The following is a 22,784-nucleotide window of genomic DNA, read 5'->3' as shown; positions in this document are numbered from 1 at the left end:
CTTGTCCCCCGTCCCCGGGGTTTCGGGCGAGCTGTCAATCAAGGGTTGCTGACGCAGCTGCTCCTTTAATGGGACTTTTAAAAAGGGCCGAATAGTGCTACGTGGAGATATGTTTGCTGCAAAGTGGGGAGAGAATTTGAAGTTTTTCCTCGTGTGGCGCTCTTCATATGCTTTGGGCTGCAGCGCCTTTTATCTCCAGGCATCCCAGCCATCAGATTGCAAACCTATCATCCTTAACCAGCGTGCCCGTTAGATTGCAACCCTTATGGTCCCTAGCCAGCATCCGTAATAAGTTGCAAATCCCATCCTCCTCAACCAGCATGGCCGTTAGACTGCAAGCCCCATTACCCTCTGTCCGATGGAGCTGGGCCGTAAGCGTGGCTTTTTAGATGGCAAGTTATTTGCACCGTTCTCGTCCAGCGTGGCTGTTAAAAGTCCCTTCGCTCACCCAGCCCAGCCGGTAATCGTGTCGGTTGGGGTGATGGGATCCTTTTAAGCATGGTTTATTGAGAAGGGCGTATCTGCAGCTCAGGGTTGAACTGTGGAGTTGTTAGTGCACTGATGATGTTCTCTAGTTGGGTAACGAAACGTCTGCAAGCGAGCAACCAAGCTCAGAGAGCACCAAGAACTCCGTGGTTTATTTGCTAAATGCATCGGGTAAGAATGCAGTGCAAATGTATATCATACTGGGATAAAGGTGGAAGATGCGACTAATGCACAGGGTTGCATTTTTGTGACTGAGCTTGCTTTATTCCGGAGTAACGTCGGGGCTCCTCGGTCCGTTTACACGCTGAGCTGGCGCCAAGCTGCAGCCAGAACGACGCGTCTGCGCACGCGCGCACGGCTGTCCGCATTCGAACCCAGGACCCGAACCTTCCCCGCCACCTTCCCCGCCCGCCTTCTTCGCCTAGCAACGGCTATTCCGTCCCAATCGCCCTAACTCGGCAACGATTTTTCCATTGGAGGAGACGGCAGACTTTGGGCCAATCAGCGGGAGCCACGGGACCCTCTTTTGCCTGTCCAGCCTTGGAGGACAACACTGCGGGGCCTGTTTGGGCCGTACCATAATCAAATTCTAGAGGGGGGAAGCCGAGGAGAAAGCAAAGGACATGGGAACAGTTCAAAAGGACTGGTTAAAAACCACCCTTCCGAGACGCTTCTGGAACCACCGTTTGCTGAGGAGAAAGAGAGGGAAAAGAAGCAGGGGAGAGAGAAAAAGAACAAAGGCGTCGAGGGACGCGTTTGGTACGTCCCGGGCGGAAGTGAGGTGTCTTCTGAGCGTCAGGACTTCCGGTTGGGATAGAAGAGAAGAGTTGTTGGTTCAGGGTGAGGGGGCGAAGCGTCTTCCGGGGCTGGGTGAGTGATGAGCCGGGTCCGGACGCGGAGGGTGGCTGTTGGCGGGGAAGGGGGAGGCTGGCCTAGCTCTCGCCGCGACTGAGAACCCCCCCAGCAGCTGTCATGGCTGTGGGGTGCGAGGTTTCAGCTGTCTTCCCTCCCGAATCCCCCAGACCTATGAGTATGTGAAGCTGTGTATTAGGCAAGCGGTCCTTACGTTATAAATTGTTAGTTATTAATAACTTCTGTTATGAGCAGCCTTTTTATTTTTCAGCTAGGAAGAGCCAGCCAGGTGTGCCCCATTCCCAGGTACCCTATTTCTACAGGTAGGAAGAGCCAGTCAGCCAGGTGTGCCCTCTCCCCCAGGTACCCATTTCTAAAGCTAGGAGGTGCAAGCCAGGTGTGCCCCCTCTCCCAGGTACCCCATTTCTACAGCTAGGAAGAGCCAGCCAGCCAGGTGTGCCCCCTCTCCCAGGTACCCCATTTCTACAGCTAGGAAGAGCCAGCCAGCCAGGTGTGCCCCCTCTCCGGAACCCCATTTCTAAAGGTAGGAAGAGCCAGCCCAGTGTGACCCCTCTCCCAGATACCCCATTCCTTACCCCCCACTTCCCTGTAATTCTCTGAATCTTCTGGGAACACTCATCTCTCTTTCTGAAGGGTTGTCATCTGCCCAAATCCAAAAGTGTTTCTTCTCACAGAGCCTTTAAGAATTTTGGCAACCAAACTCTTTCCCAGCTAGAAGGCAATATGCCCTAGTACTTTAAGCCAGGGACTTTTAAAAATATTATTATTAATTTGAATTTATTAGCTGGCCAATACCAATGGACCCTTCCTTGCAGTGTTACTGTGAAGTGGCATGTTTTGTCACTGATAACATAGAATTTTGAAGCTGGGTATTTATATATAGCTCTCCTTTATCAATCTGAGAATTACAATATTACATCTGTAGGTTTCCCTTCTTTCTCTGATCTTTTTTTCCTGGCTTCAGCCGCACTCTCTACATGGTTTGTTCATACAGAGGCACATGTGTGCTAAGGTATGTGTCAGGGAAAGCAGGCACAGAAAAGTTCTTCGGTGTTACTTGACCAGATGTTGTAGTGCTGCTTTCTTGCCTAATAAGTGTGCCATCTCACCTCGTCCTTTCTCAAGAGATCCCATTCATTTTCCCTGCCCACCTGTTCAATAGTAATCTGACTTTTCAGTGTTAATATAAAGTTCTCTTCTCTGCAGAAGTGTTGTGTCCTGCAAATCTGAGTATTGTTTTGGGGGAAATGATGTCTTATTTCCTAGAGACTTGTGTTTTGGCTACACTGATAGACACCCAGCTGAGGCTGCTATAAGCAGCAACTGATGGAATATGTTACTGGGTTGCACATAGTAAATCATGAGAAATGGGTGATGATATAGAAAGGTAGGGCAGAAACATTTCAGATGATGTATTAATCATTTCTGGGTTGTGGTGGAGGTCTGTGTTGCTTTATTCTTGCTTTTGAGTGTACCCATTTTTTTTAATAGTGGAAAAACTGACTAGAAATGTTAAAGATAAGTGCCTGAACAACTGACAGTATAACACTGTTGCAATATATTCTTCTATCTGTGTTTACACACACTTGGTTTACAGATTCAGCATATAACACAATGGTTTTTAGATCACTTTCATCAATCCCGTGTGTCTTGTAACTATATGATCCTGTAAGTCACATGTCCAGAGTGGGCAATGTAGACATTTGTTAAATAAATAAATCAAAGTGATGTTGGAGGGTGTGAGAACAGGTTAGTCTCAGCTGGTGTGCTACACCAGTTCTAAACTGACAGTGATTAGTATTGATGCAAATTCTTACATCATGTAAGAGTAAAAATGTAGCAATGGAAGAAGCAGGTTAAGATTGCCATATGTTACTAATAGAACATATTATGGATCTGTCTTATGCATCAAATACATCAAGAACAAGATGTAAAAACAGTAACAGGAGTTTAAAATTGCCATATTGTGCTTCCTTGATACATAGAGATTTGGTTTTATGCCCACAAATTAGAGATTTAATTGAGTCTGTCTTTCCAAACATTCACTGTAACTTACAATATGCTATCAAATGATTTTAAGGAAATAAATATAAAAATGGTAAGTTACCAGAAAGTCACATCACTACATGTTGTATCCAGATTTATAGGAATTATGGTAAATATGAGTATTTATCACTGCTTCTTTTTAGAGTATGATCTGTGTACCTATGATGCTTTCCTTTGAACCCCCTAATATTGAAAAAAAAGATACAAAGGGGAACAGTGGAGGAAGTAGAGAAAGCCAAAGACCGGCTGGTACATGGGAAAGAATCTTGTGTTTAGTGATAAATTCTTCAGCTGAATCACAGCAGGAGGGGGAGTATGGATGTGATGTTTCAGAGCTTGGTGGGAAACGTGGGTTTTGAGGAAAAGGTCCAGAAGGTTTCTCCCATAGGTGTCTTCAGCAGAATCCCAGTGTATAAGGGTAGCAAAGTAAAGTGGGTGAAGTCCTTTTGAAGGGACAGGAGCCCTTCAGTTTGCTAAAAGTGGAGCAGGAGGAATGAGAGTGATACCAGAAAGTTGGGTCAGGATGTAAGGGCAGGGTTTTAAAAATAAGGATGAGAATGGTGGGCATGATCTAGATTCAGTCTTTCTCTAACTTTCTGTTATTCCCTATCCTCTTTTCTATGTGACCCCCTTTATGCATTTTTCTGTGCTTTGAAATTCTCTTTCCTCACTCAGCCGTCGCAGTTTGTGCTAGTTGCTCTTCTCCATTTTAAAGGGATGGTAACAGTTCCTCTTAAAAATAGACAGTATCGTTAATCTCAGAATGCAACTGGTTATGCTTATTAATAGGGGTCCTGTATGCGCAGCTCAAGCACATTCCACAGCATTACACTTATCTATTTCAAGAATAACGTGCATAGACATTGTTATTTCTGCTTCCAGCAGCTAATGTGAATGCCTGATTTTTTTAGTTTCACGTTACAACTCATTATCCTTGTCTGTTTCTTTGACTGGAAGGGCAGCTTGTATTTATCTTTTTCTTCCTGGGCATGGGTCAACACAACTCACCGATCCTTATCTCTTGCTGCAGAGATCTGTGAAGCTAGTGTATCTGTTTTATGACTCCTTGGCCTGTTGGAAAGTAGCAAAACAGGATGTCCCACTGAGTCCACTGCAGTGTTTCTCAACCTTGGCAGCTTTAAGATGGGTGGACTTCAACTCCCAAAATTCCCCAGCCAGCATGGCTGACTGAGGAATTCTGGGAGTTGAAGTCCACCCATTTTAAAGCTGCCAAGGTTGAGAAACACTGGTGTATAGGGTGCAATTGCTATTTGGGATCATGGGTTGAAAAAAGTAGGCTTGCAGTTTGGCATTCTTGCGCATCAAGAATTTTGTTCCCCACTGGCAAAATTGTACTTGAGTGGAGCAAAATAACTTACTCCCTTAAGATGATTCTCAGAGTTTACTTGTTTCTATGGACAGCTTTTACACTGATAACAAGGGTCTGAGTGCTAGGGTATTTTTCAGGAGTGGAATTGCCCATGAGTTTAAAAACAAATTCAGTTTGAGCTCACACTACGTTCCCTGTGCTGGCTGTTTATAGAAGATTTCTCCCTGCACTGAACTGATAAGAGGTCTTGGTAGAGAAAGATTGTCCTTCCTAGATATTTCTCCTGTGTTTGATAGCAAATTTTAGGAGATTGTACTGGTGGGAGACAGGACCCCAGATGACCTGCACAATCTCCAATAATATGAGTTTCTGAGCTCTTGTGTAGGAAAACTTCTTAACAGGTGTGCCCCATCTTATCACTGGAATGTCATTCTTGGCTGCTGGAATATGTTGCATCAACTGTAGATTTTAACTGCTGTGTACAAGTTGGCTAACTTGCATTAAACACATACTGTAATCTCTATTGCATGTTTGCTGGGAACGTTTTTGAGCAGTACTTGGTGACCTAGTTGTGTTTTGGGGAGCTCCTAAAGGAAGGTTGCTGTGGAACTTCTGCCTAAATAATCTTACCTCTAGCTTACCTCTCCCTTGTCACTCCTACCAAGCTTCTGAAAGAGGGGATACAGCAGGTTCTGTCTTTGGCCCAGATATATTTCAGCTGCTGAGTTTGTCAGCCTTTTGGGGTAGTCCAGACAAGTGCCAACCATGAGTACTAACACTACCTTTATTGTAAAGGTACAGTAACAGAATCTTGCAAGTCTGAAAGCCCTTCTCTCCTCCCTTTTACTTTCCAGAAAACTAGAGAGGGTCCCTTCTGAGATGCTTCCCATGCCCCTTTTCCTTCTGTGGGCTGAGATACCTTTTCCATGACGGTTGTCTAGGCTGTGGCTCTTTTCCTTCCTGTCTGTCTCCCAAGGTCATTCTCACAGCCCATTGCAGTTTCCCAATTAGCACTACAGCTGTAATCCCAATTAGCAGAGTTACATGTCTCTCTGTGAGTTATGTTGTGTTAGGGAGAACTGAATTAAACATTTAAAACTGTGTTGCTATTTTTACCTTATATTATTGCTTTACTTAAGTTTCTGTAGTCTTTAAGATAAATTCTGGCAATATGTAGGTAATATTTACTGAACTTTTACGAGAAAGATTTAGGATTCAAGGCTTTGAACAGCAGCGTTTTCCCCCATGGCTGTGGGAAGTGGGATCGGTCTTATCGATTAAACAAAGAGGCTGCTTTCTTTAACCCTGCTTGTTTCTCAGAATACACTTTTCTTATTGCAGGAGTTTTAGTATATTCCAGTCTTACAATAATGGCCACAGAAGTGGCTTGCCCAGAAAAAAAGTTTTGAGAGCCTTTCCCACCCCTGCAGTTGATAGGATAAGAGGAGAAGCGGGTTATTGGTTGGTTGCCATGAGAGACCCTCACATTCCATAGGTGAGCAACACTGGAGCATGCGCATGTGCCAGCGAGATGTGCTTGTACAATAACGGTGCTGTCCGTCAGAGGTTGAGAATAGCAACAGGGGTGCACTGGGCCATGGCAATGCAAATCAAGCAGCTGAGTCTGTTTTCATTTTTCATTTGCTGAGGCGAGTGCCAATTCAGGCGTGTCTGTAACTGAGTTCATGCTGCTGTCTCTTCCTTCCACAGTCTGCCGGACGTCGGGGCTGGAGAGATGTTCCGGACCGCCATCATGATGGCTGCCAGCCTGGCCTTAACCTCCGCCGTGGTGGCTCACGCCTATTACCTGAAGCACCAGTTCTACCCCACCGTGGTGTACCTTACCAAGTCCAGTCCCAGCATGGCGGTGAGTCTGCACCTCTCCAGTCAGTCCCAGGAATAGCCTGAATATGGCTTTTAAGTGTGGCTTTCCCCCAGTTCCTCGTCCTTCAGATGTGCTATGACTCCTAAACCAAGATTTCTAGTCAATATAGGCAGTGGAGTTGTAGTTCCAGCCCATTTGGAAGGTGTTGGGTTGGGGTAGGTTGGCTTAGGGCTCTTGAATATCCAGTCTGAAAGGAAGGAATTGCTACATTTTAGGGTGATCTGTCCCAGCCTTCGACCCTTCGGATTTGTGTAATTGCAACTCATATTCCCCCCCATTGTAGATCAAATATATCCTGCTAAAAATATCATCTGACTAACTAGAGAAAAGGATGTTTTTGTGACCAGGGAGGAGAGCAAGATAAAAATACAGAGATCCTTGCAAATCCTATTTCCCTCTTTGGAATGTTGTCCAAGCAACGTTATTCGTTTTGCTCTCTTGTGATGCCAGGTGCTGTACATTCAGGCTTTCGTCCTGGTGTTCCTGCTAGGCAAATTCATGGGGAAAGTGTTCTTCGGACAACTCCGAGCGGCAGAAATGGAGGTGAGTGTTGCCCGGGCATGCAAATGTTAGCCTTGGTGAGAGGACGTGTTCAGTGGGCTTTGGCAAACTTTGCTCTCCTTTGCGAAGAAGCATCTTCTTGAATCCTTGATCTCCAATTGTTAGAATCCCACTTCTCTGTTCCCCATAATAATGGATCTTTGCTTATGAACCTTCAAAAGCCCCAATTGTAAAACGTTAGTCTTAATTCTCTTTGGCTAAATTTATGTGTGGTGTAATTAACACTCCCCCCACCCCCACACATAATTTAGAGAGAGTTTTGGCTGGGGCAATGTGGAAAAAAGGGATGTGATGGCACCTAGCAGAGAAGAAAGAAATCCAGTTGCATGATTATGGAATATTCAGGACTTCTGGTGTCCAGTTTTTAAGCTTACCTGTTCACGTTGGAGCCAGGATGGCAAAGAACACCCTTTTAATCACAGAAAAACAGGGAGGTCACTGCTCCAGCATATGGCTTGTCCCTTAGCTGGCTAGATTTCCTTCGCCAAATCACTTATTTAGCTGTTTGTTTAACCAATTTGTGTTTCACTTCCCTTCTCAACAGACATCTGGAAGGATAATGTGATAAAGCGAACAAAGAAGTCATTAAAAGTATTTAACATTTATGTTTACAGCAGCAGTAAAAAAAAGAAAGAAAGAAAGAACATAGCCATATATCCATAGACAATCAGTGTAAGGAGGAGGTGGGCAAAGAAGGGGGGGGGGGGTTTAGTAGGTATTTAGGGATGTAAGAAGAATCCTGTTTGATCCAGCTGCTGGCTAATAAGAGTCCAGCATTCTGGGCCACACAGTAGCCAACTTTGGCACCCGTTTAGCCTATAAGGAGAAAGGATGTTCAAGTGAGAACAAGGTCAGGAAAGCCTGCAAGATTGGCTTCTGGAATGATTTCCACTGCTTTCCCAGTTGTGTCCAGACGAGACCGCTGTATTTTCTTCTGTGTAACAAAACAACGTGTTCCATAGCTCTGTGCTCACCCAGACACTTTCTCCCCAGGGCTGAATCAAGGTGTGTGCATAGTTGTGGCCTGTATGGGTGTGTGAGGTTCTAATTGGTGTGGGTGCATAGGAGTTGCCTGTCTATGTGCCCACCTCCCCTCCTGTTATGTGTCTGTGTGCTGGGAAGCATGGGGTGGGCTGTAGGCCTCTGGATCACATGACCAGGAGCACATGGGGGCCTCAGAATGGAGCCATCAGCAACCTTCTAAGCCCATCTGTCTCTGCTCTGGGGTTGCAAGGAGAGATTCTTTTCGCCTTTGGCCAGATCTAATATTCAGGGAGTACCCGTTTAAGAACGAGTTCCGTTCCCAAGGTCTGTCCTTAAGTTGAATTTGTATGTAAGCCGGAGCAGCCTTATTGTGTAATACTGTCTAAGTAATATCGTGTAATGAACTCAAACCATTGTGTCTCTAACACGAATCGTTGTGCATTTAACTCGAATTGTGCTACAGTAGGCTCCGTTCTTAATTATGGGTCGTCCTGAAACCGAGTGTTCTTAACCTGTGGACTCCCTGTATTTTAAAACCTGCTCTTTCTTTTACTGGGCTCTCCCCCAACCCCAAATTTTGTTTTGCTGTTGATGGATAGGCAGACAAGTCCTGAGCCCTTTTAGCATCATTTCTTTCCCCTTGGGAAGTAGTAAATTCCTGTTATTCTTTTTCATCCCATTTCTCTTGGATGAAAAAGAATAATAATGATGGCTGGAGAAGGTGTCCTTCAAGAGAGCCTCTCACAATCTGGACCCCCCCAGAAGCACTGGGACTCCAAAGCCCAGGACTTGCCACCATGTTGGCTGGGATTTCTGAAAGTTCCTACCTCCTCTGGCGATGCCAGAGTGGGGGGTGCTAACACACTAATGGGCATGTAAATTTGGAGGAATGGTACCAGCAGCAAGTGGGATTTGGGATCAGAGGGAGTGCCTGAAATCCATCTTTCACACACAGCATCTGCTCGAGCGGTCGTGGTACGCCGTGACAGAGACCTGCCTGGCCTTCACTGTCTTCAGGGATGACTTCAGTCCTCGCTTTGTGGCTCTCTTCACCCTCCTCCTCTTCCTCAAGTGCTTCCACTGGCTGGCTGAGGACCGGGTGGACTTTGTGAGTACGGTCCCGCAGAGGCTGTGTGCGTGCAAACCCGAGGCTGTACCAGGTCAGGGTAGAAGTGGGTCTTTTTTTCTTCTTCTGCTTGAAGGCCTTAGAATCTGTCGAAGAAGGCATCTCATTCCCCAACCTGAGAACTCAGTTCTAACCATCCTGGGCATAAGTGGACTCATCCACTTGACAAAGCCTGAAGCGAATTGTGTTTTGTTAGTGGGAAAAGGGATCGAGGGGTTGACCCTTAAATTTGCTATTTTTCTGGTCTAGATGGAGAGAAGTCCCAACATTTCTTGGCTTTTCCATTTCCGCATTGTCTGTAAGTACTTTTTTACTCACCTTTTTTTTTACTCACTTTCTTTTTCTGGAGGAGCAAAGCTGTTACCTTCTTTTTGCTAAAGTTGATGGCTGCCCCCAAGGCTGTTGCTTGAGGCAGAATCCCAACTGAGCTTCTTGAGAATCTAGCCATTCATTCATGAAAATATTCATGAAAATAGTTTCCCAGGGTGGATTGGCTTTGTTTTTTTATCTTAGGGTCCCCCCCCCCAGTTTTATTTACCTTTTCTTTTATGTATATAGTTCGTTTCAAAACAGCTTCCTATTTTATGTGTATAGTTAGGCTAACTGTTCACAGTGTGTGATGTCTTTTAAGAAAGTCGGGCTGCGTGTTTTAAAAATCCAGTTGAAGGAAAGCAGGCAGTTCTGAGCTGGGTGGATAAAGGGTCCCCAATGAAAAGCAAGCAAGCAAGCAGCTAGGTTCCTTTTCAGGTGGGTGAGGATTTAAGAGAGCTAGGGATTGCCCAACTGGATCCCAGTCCCTGGATCCTGAGGCTGAAAGGGAAGAACAGTTGGACTGAACGGCCCTTTGATGTTTTTCTCAGCAGAAACATTGCTGTGCCAGCTGCCTTGTTAAAAATACTACTAGTTGGCCGAGGGACAAGTTGCCATTCCACCCTGCTGTCTGCTGTGGTTTTCCCCAAGGTCAGATGAGGACAAGTGACCCAGAGCAGGTGGAGATTCCAGCTCAGATGTTGGCACTGTTTGAAGTACAGCTGCAAAGTAGGCAGATGTTCAGGAAGGCTAATGCTGGATGATTATTTGCATGTCGAAATTATCTTTCTTGGCGATTTGCATACTGAGCCCTGAGATGCAGCCCTCCACAGTCTCCACATTCAGAGGTTTTTTTTTTGTTTTTTTTTAGTTATTTGGCAGTTCCAAACAACAGCCATTCATATTCAAGGGAAACAGGATGATCTGCTTTGGGCCGGCTGCAAAGCTGTGAGGGACCTCTGGCTTTCCTTCTGCCATGTTAGCCGTAGTCTTCTCTTAGGAACAGGAGAGAAACCACGTACGCCGCCTTGGGCTCCTGAAGGAAAGGCGCGATAGAAATCTAATACGTGAATAAATCAGAGAGCTTTGCAGTGACCCTCTAGGATATTGTGAATCTCAGGTAGCCGTTGCATGAGTTCGCTGCTGCTTTCTCAGTGGCAAAATGGTCTCCCTTGTTTCCTAGCTCTGATGGTGCTTCTGGCCATCCTAGATTTCCTGTTCGTCAGCCACGCCTACCACAGCATCCTGACCCGGGGGGCGTCTGTCCAACTGGTCTTTGGCTTTGAGGTGAGTAGGTACCCTTTGTAGATACCCACAGAAGCGGGCCCGTGGCGGCTGCCTAAGAAACACAGCACTCCAGACTCCTCCCTCGGTGCCTTTTGGAGATGACAGACACTCTTCTTCAGTGGAGGTGTTTAAACTGAGGCTGAAAAGTAAAATATAAGCAGGTATTTAAAACAAAAAAGGAAGAAGGTAACTTTGAGTGATTTGCTATCTCTTGGTATGTTACGCAGAGAAGAGGCAGAAGCCATGAAGATGTTTGCATTTAGGATTGATGCAAAAGCAACAGGGTGTTATTGATGAATTGAACGTTGGTTTTATTGTATTTTAACCAGTATTTATTTTTGTCTTTATTGTAATCTGCCCAGAATCGCTCATTGAGTAAGATGGGCGGTGATTAAATTTGAAATATAAATAAATAAATGTTAACTCTCTTCCCATTGTGGGCTTGGAAATGTTTATATCCATGAAATAGCAGCGTGCAAAATGAAGCGACCCTGCTCTGGAGCATTCTGGGTTTTCCCCCCCCAAAATCTGATTCTGGAATTTTTTTGGAAGGGGGACAATCCACCGTGCTTAAACCACGAGGATTGATCCATTCTAAGGATAAAAGCCTAGGGCATTCTGGGAGGAAACAAAACCTTAAAAGAGCTGGATTTCTCCCTGTGATGCCTCTTTTTCTCAAAGTAGACAAGATGGTCAGCCTCGCTCTGCTGCAGGTGGGTTGGACTTCGGCTCCCACAATCCCTAACTAAGCTGAGCTGGGTAGAGATGATGGGAGTTGAAGTCCAGCGCCCCAGAAGAGCTTCAGGTGGGGGAAAGTGTTTTGACTTGATGCTCAGTAACAGGGGAAGGAGGACCCCAAGGTGACTTTTTGTGGGCTTTCCTTTCTCTTTCCATTTGGGTCATCCTACCCCGTGGTTTCCTTAGGCAGCCAGCTGTGGAGTATGTGGTTTCCAGTGCCATTTTTTACCCCCTCTTGTGGTATAGATATGGCATTCAAGGTGCTGATGCCAGGGGACCTGAGAGAAAGGATTTTGGGCGGGCTTTGGTATTCTTTGGGCTTCCCACCAGGGGAAGGGAGAATCAGAGGGAAGCCAAGCCTGTAGGTGTCTCATTTTACCAAATTCCATTTTGTCCTCTTCCTCTGCTTCCTTCAGTATGCCATCCTCATGACGATGGTGCTGACCGTCTTCATCAAGTACCTGCTGCATTCCATAGATCTCCAGAGCGAGAACCCCTGGGACAACAAGGCCGTCTTCATGCTCTATACAGAACTCTTCACGGGTAAGTAGATCCAGGGGTGGAGGACCTGTTTTTCAGGACAAATCCAGTCCCCGTATCCCAAGAAACAGCTGCCGAGGCATCATTCTGCCTTGATTGGGAGGTGTGCTTCTGCAGCCTTTTCTTTTTGGCAATGACCTGGAAGTAAAACCCGAATTGGTGCCTCTTCCTCCTCCTCCTCCTCCCCCTCCTCCCTAGGTTTCATCAAGGTCCTCCTCTACATGGCCTTCATGACCATCATGATCAAAGTGCACACCTTCCCGCTTTTCGCCATCCGGCCCATGTACCTGGCGATGAGGTGAGGCGGGTGCAGGGGAGCTGGGGAGATGCAGGCCTGCAGTTCTGCACCTCTCTGCAGGTGAAGGGGGTTTCTAGCCCCCACCCCACCCAAGATTGCTTGCCCACCCGCCCCCTGGGCCCTGACCCTTGACATCTCCGTTCCAGGCAGTTCAAAAAAGCAGTCACGGATGCCATCATGTCCCGCCGGGCGATCCGCAACATGAACACACTGTGAGTATTTGCCGTGCCCAGGAGTGCGCGAGAGGCAGGAAGGGGGGCTCTTTCATATATTATGTTGGGCGTATCATTCTCCAGCGCATCCAGCAGGTTAACAGAAAGGAATGAGATGGGCAGTTTGGCCCAGCTGAAAAAGTGGCTGGATGGAAGGGGAACTACCCCCCCAGATGTTACTCACCTTTTACAACAGCCAAGATTTCCTAAGCTATGTCTCCCCCAAAGCCTTGGATGGAGCCCCCCCAAGTCCCTGAATTTTAAATCTTACCGAAGGAAAAACTGCTTAAGTATATGGGGAGCAGTCCTATTCCCTATAAATTAATTTTCCTTTTCGGAGCAGACCAGTCAAAATAGAATATGTTCCTCGGCCTAAAAATTAGAAGGGGTCCCATAACCCCTTTTCAAACCAACATGTTTTTTTTTCCAAAGGCATAAGCAAAGCTTAAAAAATAAACTTTGAATAAAATGTGTTCATCTGAAAAGGGGCTACCAGGCTCCTCCTGAATGTTCATGGCTGGCTGGGGAATTCTGGGAGTTGAAGTCCACCTATCTTAAATTTGCCATGGTTGAAAAACACTGCTTTATGCTGTTCACAGCTGCTGAGTTCATGATCTCAGCTTTGGACCCGGCTGGGATAGGGAAGAAACTTTGGCTTCTGACGTTGTTTTCCTCAGGTACCCTGATGCCACTCCAGAAGAGCTGCAGGCCATGGATAACGTTTGCATTATCTGCCGGGAGGAGATGGTGATGGGTGCGAAACGTCTGCCGTGCAATCACATATTCCACACCAGGTGTGGGGAAGGTGTTTTTTTTTTAATCCAGTAGCATGGGTGAATCTGGGTTGATCTGAAAGCGTGGAGTTGTCTGCAGGAGCAAGATGCAGCCCGCCTTGGGTTGGAGGGAGACCCTCCCTCTCTCTTTCCTGTTTGGCTCAGGTCAGGGAGGAAGACGGGTTCAAAACCCCCGGCTTCTGCTAATCACCCTTGTGAAGGTTTGAGCTGCAGTATTCCTTTGGAGTCTTTTTGGATTGCAGTGGGGTAGATAGGCGTTTGATAAATAAATCCGAACACAGGCCTTCATTTCATTTGAATTGAGGTTAGTTGTAAAGGAAGCTGCTCCCGTCCCCTGGGTTTAAATTTGGCTTCTTTGGAACAAACTGGTTCTGGTTAACTGAGTTCTGTCGCCTTAGGTGAGAAGAGAAGTTCACACTTTGGCCAAAATCGAAACTTTCACATTTTTTCTGTCCCTTGTGTATGAAGCACATGTCTGTGTGTGTGTGTGCGCGTGAGAGAGAGAGAATTGGAAGGAAGCTTAGATTTACCCAGTAGAACTGCAAAAGACTCTCCTCTTCTTCAGCTGCCTCCGATCCTGGTTCCAGCGCCAGCAGACCTGTCCCACGTGCCGGATGGATGTCCTCCGCGCCTCCCTGCCCACGCAGTCCCAGCCGCCTCCCGAGCAGCAGGAGGGAGGGCAGCATCCGCCCCAGCCCCAGGCCCCGCTGATCCCCCAGCCAGCGAACTGTAAGTCCGCTTTGCAAGCCACTGTGCTGTGGACGTCTTGAGCAAGTATTCGGTTGTGCTCCCAGCAGGAGCTTCCCAAAGACCACGCCGTTGCCACCCTCCCAAATTAGCTGGCTCAGTTGGATGCCCACCAACCTGGCCTTTGTTTGTGGAGCTGGACATAAGACGTGGAATCTTGGGCACATTTTCAGCTACATTTACTGTCTTGCCAGAGTTATGGGGACGGGCTTTTCTGAAACAAAAAGCGGGCTGAAGATGCTTTAAATAAAGGCAGGTTTAAAATCTTGCTGGCTGGCGTAGTCTGGTACTCTTGGAAGCAGTGCTGATGACCCTCTTTTCTTTCTGCAGTCCCCCAAGGCCTCCTGCCTCCATTTCCTCCCGGGATGTTCCCACTTTGGCCTCCCATGGCTCCCTTCCCTCCAGTGCCAGGGGTCCAGCCCCCCAACAATACCGACGGTGCCTCCGCTGCTGCTTCCTCCCCACCAGGAGCCCAACTGGCAGGTGAGACACCCCACAGCCGGCTGTTCCGCTAGTTAGCCACCAAGGGGTCTTAACTGGGCTCTGTTTCCCAACAGGCGCCACAAGGCCCAGCGGGGATTCCGCATCTACGTCAGACACCGAAGCCTCCGCAGGGACCGTGCCGGGTTTCCCCTTCCCTCCCCCTTGGATGGGCATGCCGTTCCCCCCTCTCTTTGGTATGTTCAAGAGTACCTGTGTGTCCTCCACGGGTGTTTTCCCACAATGGGCTGAGGGATCAGTGGATGTTTTCCAGTGATTTGTATCTTCCGTGATGGCCTTGATGGGCACTTCCAACTCTGTGGTTCCCGGTGGAGGGGCTAAAAAGTACGCAGCTGATACAGGGAGTCCCCAGTTTAAGAGCAAGTTCCTTTCCCTAAGTCAAATTTGTATGTAAGCCAGAACAATATTATTGTATAATACTGCCTAAGTAGTATTGTGTAATGAACTCAAACCATTGGGTATTTAACTCGAATTTTGCTACAGTAGGCTCCGTTCTTAACTAGGGGTTGGCATCCTTAACCGGGGGACTACCTGTATTTGCAGTTCGGAGCCTCTGGTAGCAGATGGAATAGTATGTAGGTTCGGGGGAGGAAGACAAGCAGGTTTTCTGCAGCTCTGAGAAACTTTTAGCTTTTGCTCACTAGGCGTGGGGCCTTGTGGGTCTCAGTGATGGGCACGCCTTTGAAATGCAACAGGGACAATTGCTGCTTCCTTAATATGTAGGTATGTGTTTATTTAATAGGTTTTTATCCTGCCTTTCTTTCGATTCGCTCAAGGCAGCAGGCATGCCCCAAGTTTCTGCCTCCTCCTTTTCCCACCACAGCAGCTCTGCGACGGGGGTTGGGCTGAGAGAGAGAGTGACCCAAAGTCACCCGACTCACTTTTGTGCCCAAGGAAGGCCTGGAACTCCCAGTCTCCCAGTTTGTAGGACCTTAACTTTGGCACCGAACCGCCTCTCTCTCAAAATGCTTAACAGGGTCAAGAGAAGGATTAGGGAGCTGTGTGAACCCCCTAAACTGCATACAGAGGGGAAAAAACTAAGAAAAGCCTGGGAAGCATGGTGGGAGGAAGGTGTCCGGAAATAGCCCCTTTGTGGTTTGGAGGGAAAGACAGCTAATGGGGCCGTGGGGTGCCTTTCCTGTTCTCAGGTTCCTTTTCGAGTGAGTCTTCCTCTCCCACGTTCCCCTTCCTCTCCTCTCTCTGCTGTAGGGTTCCCTCCAATGCCAGTTCCACCTTCAGGGTTTGCAGGGCTGACGGAGGAGGAGCTGCGGGCCATGGAAGGCCACGAACGGCAACACTTGGAAGCCCGACTGCAGTGCCTCCAAAACATTCACACCCTCCTCGATGCGGCGATGCTGCAAATCAACCAGTACCTCACCGTGCTGGCGACGATCGGGTGAGCACCGGGGCGCCTTCCCCCATAGCCCAAGTTGAAAACTGAATGAGATGTGGGAAAAAAAGTTCTAGGGTGTCTGGGGAGAGCTTTTTAAATGGGTGTAACTTGGGATCAGGGCATGCTGGTGGGGGATTCTGGGAGTTGTAGTCCACACGTCTTCAAGTTGCCAAGGTTGAGAAACACTGCTTTAAACGGTTCCTCGAAGATCTGCCTTTTACCTTTCTAAGCCTGCCAACAGTTTAAGAACTGGAATGGAGGCTCTTCTCTGAGAGTAGAAACTTTAGCCAAAACGAGAGCACGTGCTTTATTTACAGTGCCCCTCTACTTATGGGTCTGCCTCCTGAGGTTTTTCATTCTGTCACTGCCAGTTTTTAAGAAATCCCCAAAGTTCTGTTGATATATCCAAACTTTCCCCTGGTTCCCACTGAGATTCCAATTAGAGGTGGGTGGAGTTTTGTCATTGAGGGACATGTTTGAACTTTGCTAGCCTACTGGGTTTATTCCCTTTATTCCTTTAATCCCCCACTCCACCAGATCTGACCAGATAGGCACGCTCCAGATTCTGCTATGAAACAGTGTCATCTGGGGGGACCTAGGAGACGTGCCTTCTCTGTTGTAGCATCTGCCCTAGGGAGCAGCCTCCAAGAACTGAGGGCCCCAACCCTCCTGGCCATCTAGAAGGCCATAAAGACCTGAGCCAGGATGTTAGTTCAGTCCGTGACAGGTGTAGCTGTGTTGTGAGCCTGTTACGGTGCCTCAGCTCTTGTATTATGGTTCTTTTAACAATCAGAAGAGAATATGTGTAGCTCAGGGGTGAACTGTGGAGTCCTTGGGGTTCTCTGAGCTTGGTTGTTTTCTTGCAAATGTTTCGTTACCCAGCTAGGTAACATCTTCAGCAGCACTGAAACGTTTGCAAGAAAACAACCAAGCTCAGAGAACCCCAAGGACTCCACAGTCTTTTAACTATGTTTTGTGTTTCATGATTCTCCCTCCCTCCCTCCCTCCCTCCTACAACTGCCTGGAGAAGTCCTTGCATTTTCCTTGGCATCGTTCCTTTCAGAAAGGCTGTGCCCTCCTTCCTAGGGCTGAGAGAGAGAGACTGGCCCAAAGTCACCCGGCTGGTGTTGTGCCTAAGGCAGGACTAGAACTCACACTCTCCTGGTCTCTAGCGTGATGCCTTTAACCACTACGCCAGACTAGCTCTCTTTATTATATATGTCTGTCTGTTCATTGTTGTTGGCCACCCAGGGAGCCCTGACAAGCCGGTATGGTGCCCAGGCCGTTTGTGAGGGAGAAGGAATTCTTTAGCCGGTTCTTGTGTTCTTCCCACTGGATCGCTGTCTCTCTTGTGCAGGACGCCGCGAGCCGCCCCAACACCCCCCAGTGCTCCAGCCACTTCGGCGCCCTCTCCCGAGACCCCTAGCCCTGAGTCGAATTCCACTGAACTCACCCCCACGACTTTCCAGCCTGCTGACAGCACCTCTTCGCCAGGTAACATCACCTCGACTCAGGCAGGTGGCAAGAGGGGTGACTTGGAGAGGGATGTGTCTGGAGTAGCATCTTAGAGGCCTCAAACGTTGCACCCAGTAGACCAGTGTTTCTCAACCTTGGCAACTTGAAGAAGTGTGGACTTCAACTCCCAGAATTCTGGGAGTTGAAGTCCACACATCTCAAAGTTGCCAAGGTTGAGAAACACTGCAGTAGACATTCTGCTTGGGTCTTTCATTCTCTCTTTCAGCCTCACAATTGAGCGAAAGATTTGGGGCAGCTAAAACCAAGGCAAGGAATGGGTTACCTCTCTTGGCTAGGCAGTTGCTAGGAATTTCATGGAGGTCTGAAATAGGCAGGACTGGGGCTTCCATGTTGGTTCCGCGGCCTTGGAACTGCAGGAACCTTTCTGGCTAAGGAGTGCACCAGACGCTGCCATCTGTCATCTGAAGCTAAATCTTTCCTGCGCGTTGCATGGATTATCTATGCTGGATGGGCCAAGCATGACCCTGGCCTTGACGGATGTCAGAAGGGTTTTAAATCTGCCCCTTCAAAGCATCTTGAGGACTAGACTCACAGTGGGTTTCCTGGCTGTCCGCAAAGCTGCCGTATAACAAAGATTCGTTGCTTCTTTGATTTTGTTCCCTCCTGCCCGGCCTTGTCTGTTTCAACAGGCAGGCTCTCTGAGCACCCTTTGGGCTGGAGCCCCATTCCTCTCTGCTGTGGATGCTATAATATATCGATCAGATTCGTGCAGAAGCTCCTTCGAGGATTCTGGAGGGAGTAATTAAAACGGGGGCCCCTCCATGGAATTTCTTGCGCTGGCTGAAGGATGGCCCTGTGGGAAAAGCCAAAGCCAAAGAGAATATATCTGTTTTTTATTTCCATGTCCTCAAGCAGAGTTCACAGCAGGTATTAGATGACAGAAGGCCAGTGTTGTGGTGCCAAAAGTAATTTTAACCAGCACAACCAAACTCAGAAGGAGGATGGAAATGAGGAACTGCTTTGGAAGAGCCCCATTTTCAAAAACTCTGTCGGATTATCGTTCTTTCCTTGGTGTTTCCAGATACGTCTCCAGCGGCAGACAAAGCAGAGGGTCCAACAGAGCCATCCAGCCCCAGCCAGGATGGGGAGGCCTCCTCCCCAGAAGAGCCCAACGCAGCCGAGCTGCGCAGACGCCGGCTTCAAAAACTAGAACTGCCTTCTTCCTCTCACTGAGACCCCGGTGAGCCGTGCTCCCTGCCTGGGGTTACTTGCCTAATGGACTTCTTTCCCTTCCCTCCCCCCCAAACCAAATGGAAACGAGAAGAACCAAGCCTCCCCCCCTCACTGCGGCAGCAGAATGCAGAGGGGCACAAGGAAGAAGACCTGGATGTCTTACCTCGGGAGATGGGGGCTGCAGTTCTACAGGACTGTGGTGGGGGCGGTGGGAACAATGGGCAGGGCGAGTTTGCCTAGGCTTCTACCATTAAGAGGAATTAGCAGTGTCTTCTGCAATACAGGCCAGGCCGACCTGCCCCGTTGCACCAGAATAGGGATGCGGCTTGTTTCAAATCTCTTGCGTTGGTGTCTCGACTGGATGGAGCGTTAGCCTAGAGACAGCCGGGGTGGGGAGAGTCTCTCTCTCTCATTTGGGAGGGAGGGATGCACGGTCTAAAAGTGGAGGTAGTTCCTAGTTTTGAGAGCTCCCCTGTCAATTAGGCAGAGGGTAGCTTCTCCCACACAACGCTTTGGTCTCCTTTCCTAGGCAGGACGTGCGTGTGCGTGTGGGTGCGCACGTGTAAAGTTTTTGCTAGTCCGTCCTACGGAAAGCAACCGTGTCATTTTGCAGGGATAACGAGCTGAAAGAAGAGCTTCTATTTTTGTAGGGGAAACAGCCCAGTGGACATCTCTCGATCACTTTTGTCCTGCCAAGCCTTAGTCCTGTTCTCTTCCCTCCGGAGATGCTTTCCACTCTCCCCTTCCTGTGCAGCCAGCCTGGGATGGGGCGGGTGGGAGTGGGGGCGTTTGAATGAACGAATTAATGTTCTGGCAGATCGAAGCCTCTCTTGGAGGCTTCACAGTAAACCCGTGACTTAAATCTTTTTCTCTGCTTCTTTCTTTGGCTCTTAAAAAAGGGGGGGGGGATTCCCAAAGACACAGGACCGAGGAAGAACTCTTACGCTGCCTCGCTGCTCTTGGGGGTCCAGGAAGGGTGGGAGTCTGGAATAAGATTTTCACTGCTTCTGACTGTAGCGGTGGGGTTTGTAACCCTGCGTTGTAACTCTGGATATCTACTCTGGCTGGCAAGGAGAGGTTTGAGGGCCAGGGGGAACCACACAAATCTGGAGAGAGCTGAGAGTGTTCTTCCAGCAGGTTTACATCCCGTCAGTTGGAAAGAGTTGGCTCTACTCACCGTTTCCAGTTTTGCTGTTCTGAGAGCCCTCTTCTTTCTCTGCAGCACTTCTGCGTCTCTCGGCTCCTGCGCTGTCTTGGCGTTGCGTTTTGTTTAGTTTTGGTTTCTGGACAGAAAGAGCCCCTTCCCATTTTTGCAGGGAGGCCAATTTTCTGATGAGGTGCTGGAAGCAAACCTCTTTGAGAACACAGCTATCACCAGGTGTCCATGGGGGGGGGTGTCCCTGAGCCCTGCAGCCGCGCTTCGGCCCCCTCTTCTGATGAGTTGCTGTCCTTTGCGTTTCATCCATGAAAGGTTTTTGGAAGGGTAGAATAGAGATCCACCTTCCAGGACAATTTTTTTTCCTTTGAAATCTCTGTAGGAATTCTAGACAGGCAAATTGAGCCTCGTGACATATGTAGGGGTCCCCGAGTCCCAGGAACAGGGCAGTTTCCCCCGGACTTGGCGATTTTCACACTACAGGTGTTTGGTGATGTGTGTCCTGTTCCCCATTATCATGGGGAAACGACTTCTGAATGAGGCTCTAACCCTTCCCAGCGAAACCCCTTCATTCAGCAGACTTAGCATTTCCCCCCATTTTCCCTAAAGCCTGCTTTCCTAAAGCCTGCTTTTCCTCTGCATCGCTTCTAAGATACTGACTTTTTTGAAATGCTAGACATCCCCCCCTCCTCCCCCCCCACAACAGATCAGCCAAACATTTGCATTTTGGGGCTGTGGAGTATTTTTTTTTCCTGAAGCACTATTGTTTTAAGATGGGTCAATGATCAGTATTGTTATTGGCTAGATCTGGAGGCAGAACAGGGCTGGCTGAAAGTATTGATGTCAATAAAAGACTGTGCTCAAAGCTTCTGTTCAACTCATCTGTCCGGGTTTCCAAAAAATGTTGGGAGTCCCATTCTGTGTCTGCCACCGGAATCGAGTGGGGACGAATTCACACCGTGGGCAGGAGGGATGAAATTGATCCGCCTCTCTCAGGGCGACACAGGAACGTTAACAGCAAAGGGTAGAAACTGTGAAGAATACAAGAAGCAGTTAATTCAGCGGTGGGTGGGTGTGTTTTTATTTTCTACTCCAAAACAGGAGTCTAAACTGGAGAGTGTTAGGTTAACCTAAATCTTGGTGTATTTAACCAGCATATATTTAAGAATCCATTCTGCATTTTGAATGTTAACTGCAAAGCCAGGAGGCTTAGAAATTTGGCACAAGATGGACGCCCACCCCGTTTCAACTGAACAAGAACTGCCAGATTACCCTTGAACCATCTTAATAGTGCTGGGACATTGTGGGGGGGGCGGGCAGTATGACTACAACTTCCATCTGCCTCCCCCCCTTCTTTCCGTCCTCTGCAAAGACTGGGCTTTGCTGATTCCCATTCTTTGCTGGCTCTTGGGTCATTGCAGAAACCCGTTCTCGGCCCAAACTTTGCTGTGCAAACAACACGTCCCATTTCCCACCCCGTCTGTCTAGCTGGCTACCTTGTGCAGGCATGGCTATTCAAGCAAGAACATTTTGGGAGAAGCAGCCTCTAAGCCGAGATTGACAACCAACCAAATTGCTCAGGAGGGAGATGATGGAGGCAGAAGATTGCTGGTCTTGATTTCTGCATCTTGCCGGTGTGTCCCCAGCCCCTTTGAACACTGAGGCAGCAATTCAAAACAGAGTAAAAGGAGACCATTCCCTAAACCAGTGCTTCCCAAACCTGGATAAATTATCCAAAATTGGGTTAAAGTGCTTTTTCTTTGGGTAATGACACACAAACCCATTACCCAATCACAACAGGGACATTTAAATTAACTTAAAGATTGCCATGTATACTAAAATAGATTTGAAAATCTTCCAAAGTATTTCTATCAATGAAAATGGATGAAATTACCAATGGTAATTTGTTGAAATGACATAAAGATCAATGATACTGTTTTTATAACACAGGTAGTCCTCAAGTTATGACATTCGTTCAGTGACCATTCAAAATTAGGGTTTTGGGTAATGGAGGAAAAAGTTTGAGAAGCACTGCCCTAAATTGTCCCATGCAAGATGTAAGTGCATTGGACATAAACTGGCAAGATGCAAATTTGGGGGGGAAATGCCCCAGAAGTACAGAGAAGAATTGCCTGTTTAGAAACCTTTATATTTCTCCTTCTCTAGCCCCCAGAAGGGAAATGATTTTATGCCCTCTTTGTTCCCGGTGAACAGAGTCAGCTACGTTCTTCCCTTCTCCAAGCAAAACGAAGTGTCTACGCCAAGTCGAGTCTTCCTGTATTTCTCGGAAAGCAGTCTCACAGAAGCCGTTTGAGAACGATCTCTTCATGCTCGAATCTCCTATCTGTCCAAGAAAAGTAGTATTTTGGTGGGGGAAGAATCACCCCCAATAAAGAAGTCACTTTTAGTTCCAAAGCAAACCTGGATCTTTTTTCTTCTAAAAGTTTCAAAGAATGCTTTCTTTTTCCAAAAGGAGCGAATGCAATTGTTTGGGGAAGAAAGCGTCTATCGTTCCTCTCTGGTTTCTGTTCAACTCCATATTACACATGGAGGTGAAAGAAGTATAGGCTAATTTTTGGGAGAGAGAGAGAGAGATTGTAAATACTGTATAATTTTTAGTAGCCTGAATTTGTGTAAATACTGCAAATAAAAAACTTGCTTTAAAGTTTGCATGGCCTCCAATCTGTAATGTTCTCGAGCCGTCCCAAGACATCACAGAAGGAAGGATCTGAATTTAAATAATGTGTTCAATGCAATAATTCTCTTTAGTCCTTGCTAGGTCCACCAAGCGATACTAAATTAAGGGCAT

The 22,784-nt window shown here is 47.6% G+C and overlaps 1 protein-coding gene across 3 annotated transcripts; it reads left to right on the top strand.

The window, feature by feature from the left end:
- Nucleotides 1–1,205: 1,205 nt before the first annotated feature.
- SYVN1 (synoviolin 1) lies at nucleotides 1,206–22,643 on the top strand. Of its 3 annotated transcripts, none has more exons than XM_007437752.4 (17): nucleotides 1,206–1,356; nucleotides 6,446–6,602; nucleotides 7,071–7,163; nucleotides 9,121–9,273; nucleotides 9,541–9,589; nucleotides 10,784–10,887; nucleotides 12,042–12,168; nucleotides 12,364–12,463; nucleotides 12,610–12,675; nucleotides 13,353–13,469; nucleotides 14,035–14,198; nucleotides 14,547–14,699; nucleotides 14,774–14,893; nucleotides 15,927–16,113; nucleotides 17,468–17,604; nucleotides 18,668–18,826; nucleotides 22,190–22,643. In XM_007437752.4, the coding sequence occupies exons 2-16, from the start codon at nucleotides 6,471–6,473 to the stop codon at nucleotides 18,817–18,819; spliced, it is 1,854 nt and encodes a 617-aa protein (XP_007437814.1). In that variant the 5' UTR covers nucleotides 1,206–1,356; nucleotides 6,446–6,470; the 3' UTR covers nucleotides 18,820–18,826; nucleotides 22,190–22,643. The 3 variants fall into 3 exon arrangements, with proteins under 3 accessions (XP_007437814.1, XP_025028654.1, XP_007437813.1); XM_025172886.2 differs by having other exon boundaries at nucleotides 22,142–22,643; XM_007437751.4 differs by lacking the exon at nucleotides 22,190–22,643 and having other exon boundaries at nucleotides 18,668–20,840.
- The last annotated feature ends 141 nt before the right edge of the window (nucleotides 22,644–22,784 follow it).

This window comes from Python bivittatus, unplaced genomic scaffold, assembly GCF_059951505.1.
Source record: "Python bivittatus isolate LINGU-HERP-01145 unplaced genomic scaffold, Pbiv_v1 ctg000180_np1212, whole genome shotgun sequence".
NCBI classification, from domain to species: domain Eukaryota; kingdom Metazoa; phylum Chordata; class Lepidosauria; order Squamata; family Pythonidae; genus Python; species Python bivittatus.
This window is presented reverse-complemented; position numbering and strand designations above follow the sequence as displayed.

Coding starts and splice junctions, on each gene's coding strand:
- SYVN1 (XM_007437752.4), top strand. CDS start 6,471: ATGTTCCGGACCGCCATCATGATGGCTGCCAGCCTGGCCTTAACCTCC. Junction 12,676..13,352: donor ATCCGCAACATGAACACACT/GTGAGTATTTGC, acceptor TGTTTTCCTCAG/GTACCCTGATGCCACTCCAG. Junction 13,470..14,034: donor AATCACATATTCCACACCAG/GTGTGGGGAAGG, acceptor CCTCTTCTTCAG/CTGCCTCCGATCCTGGTTCC.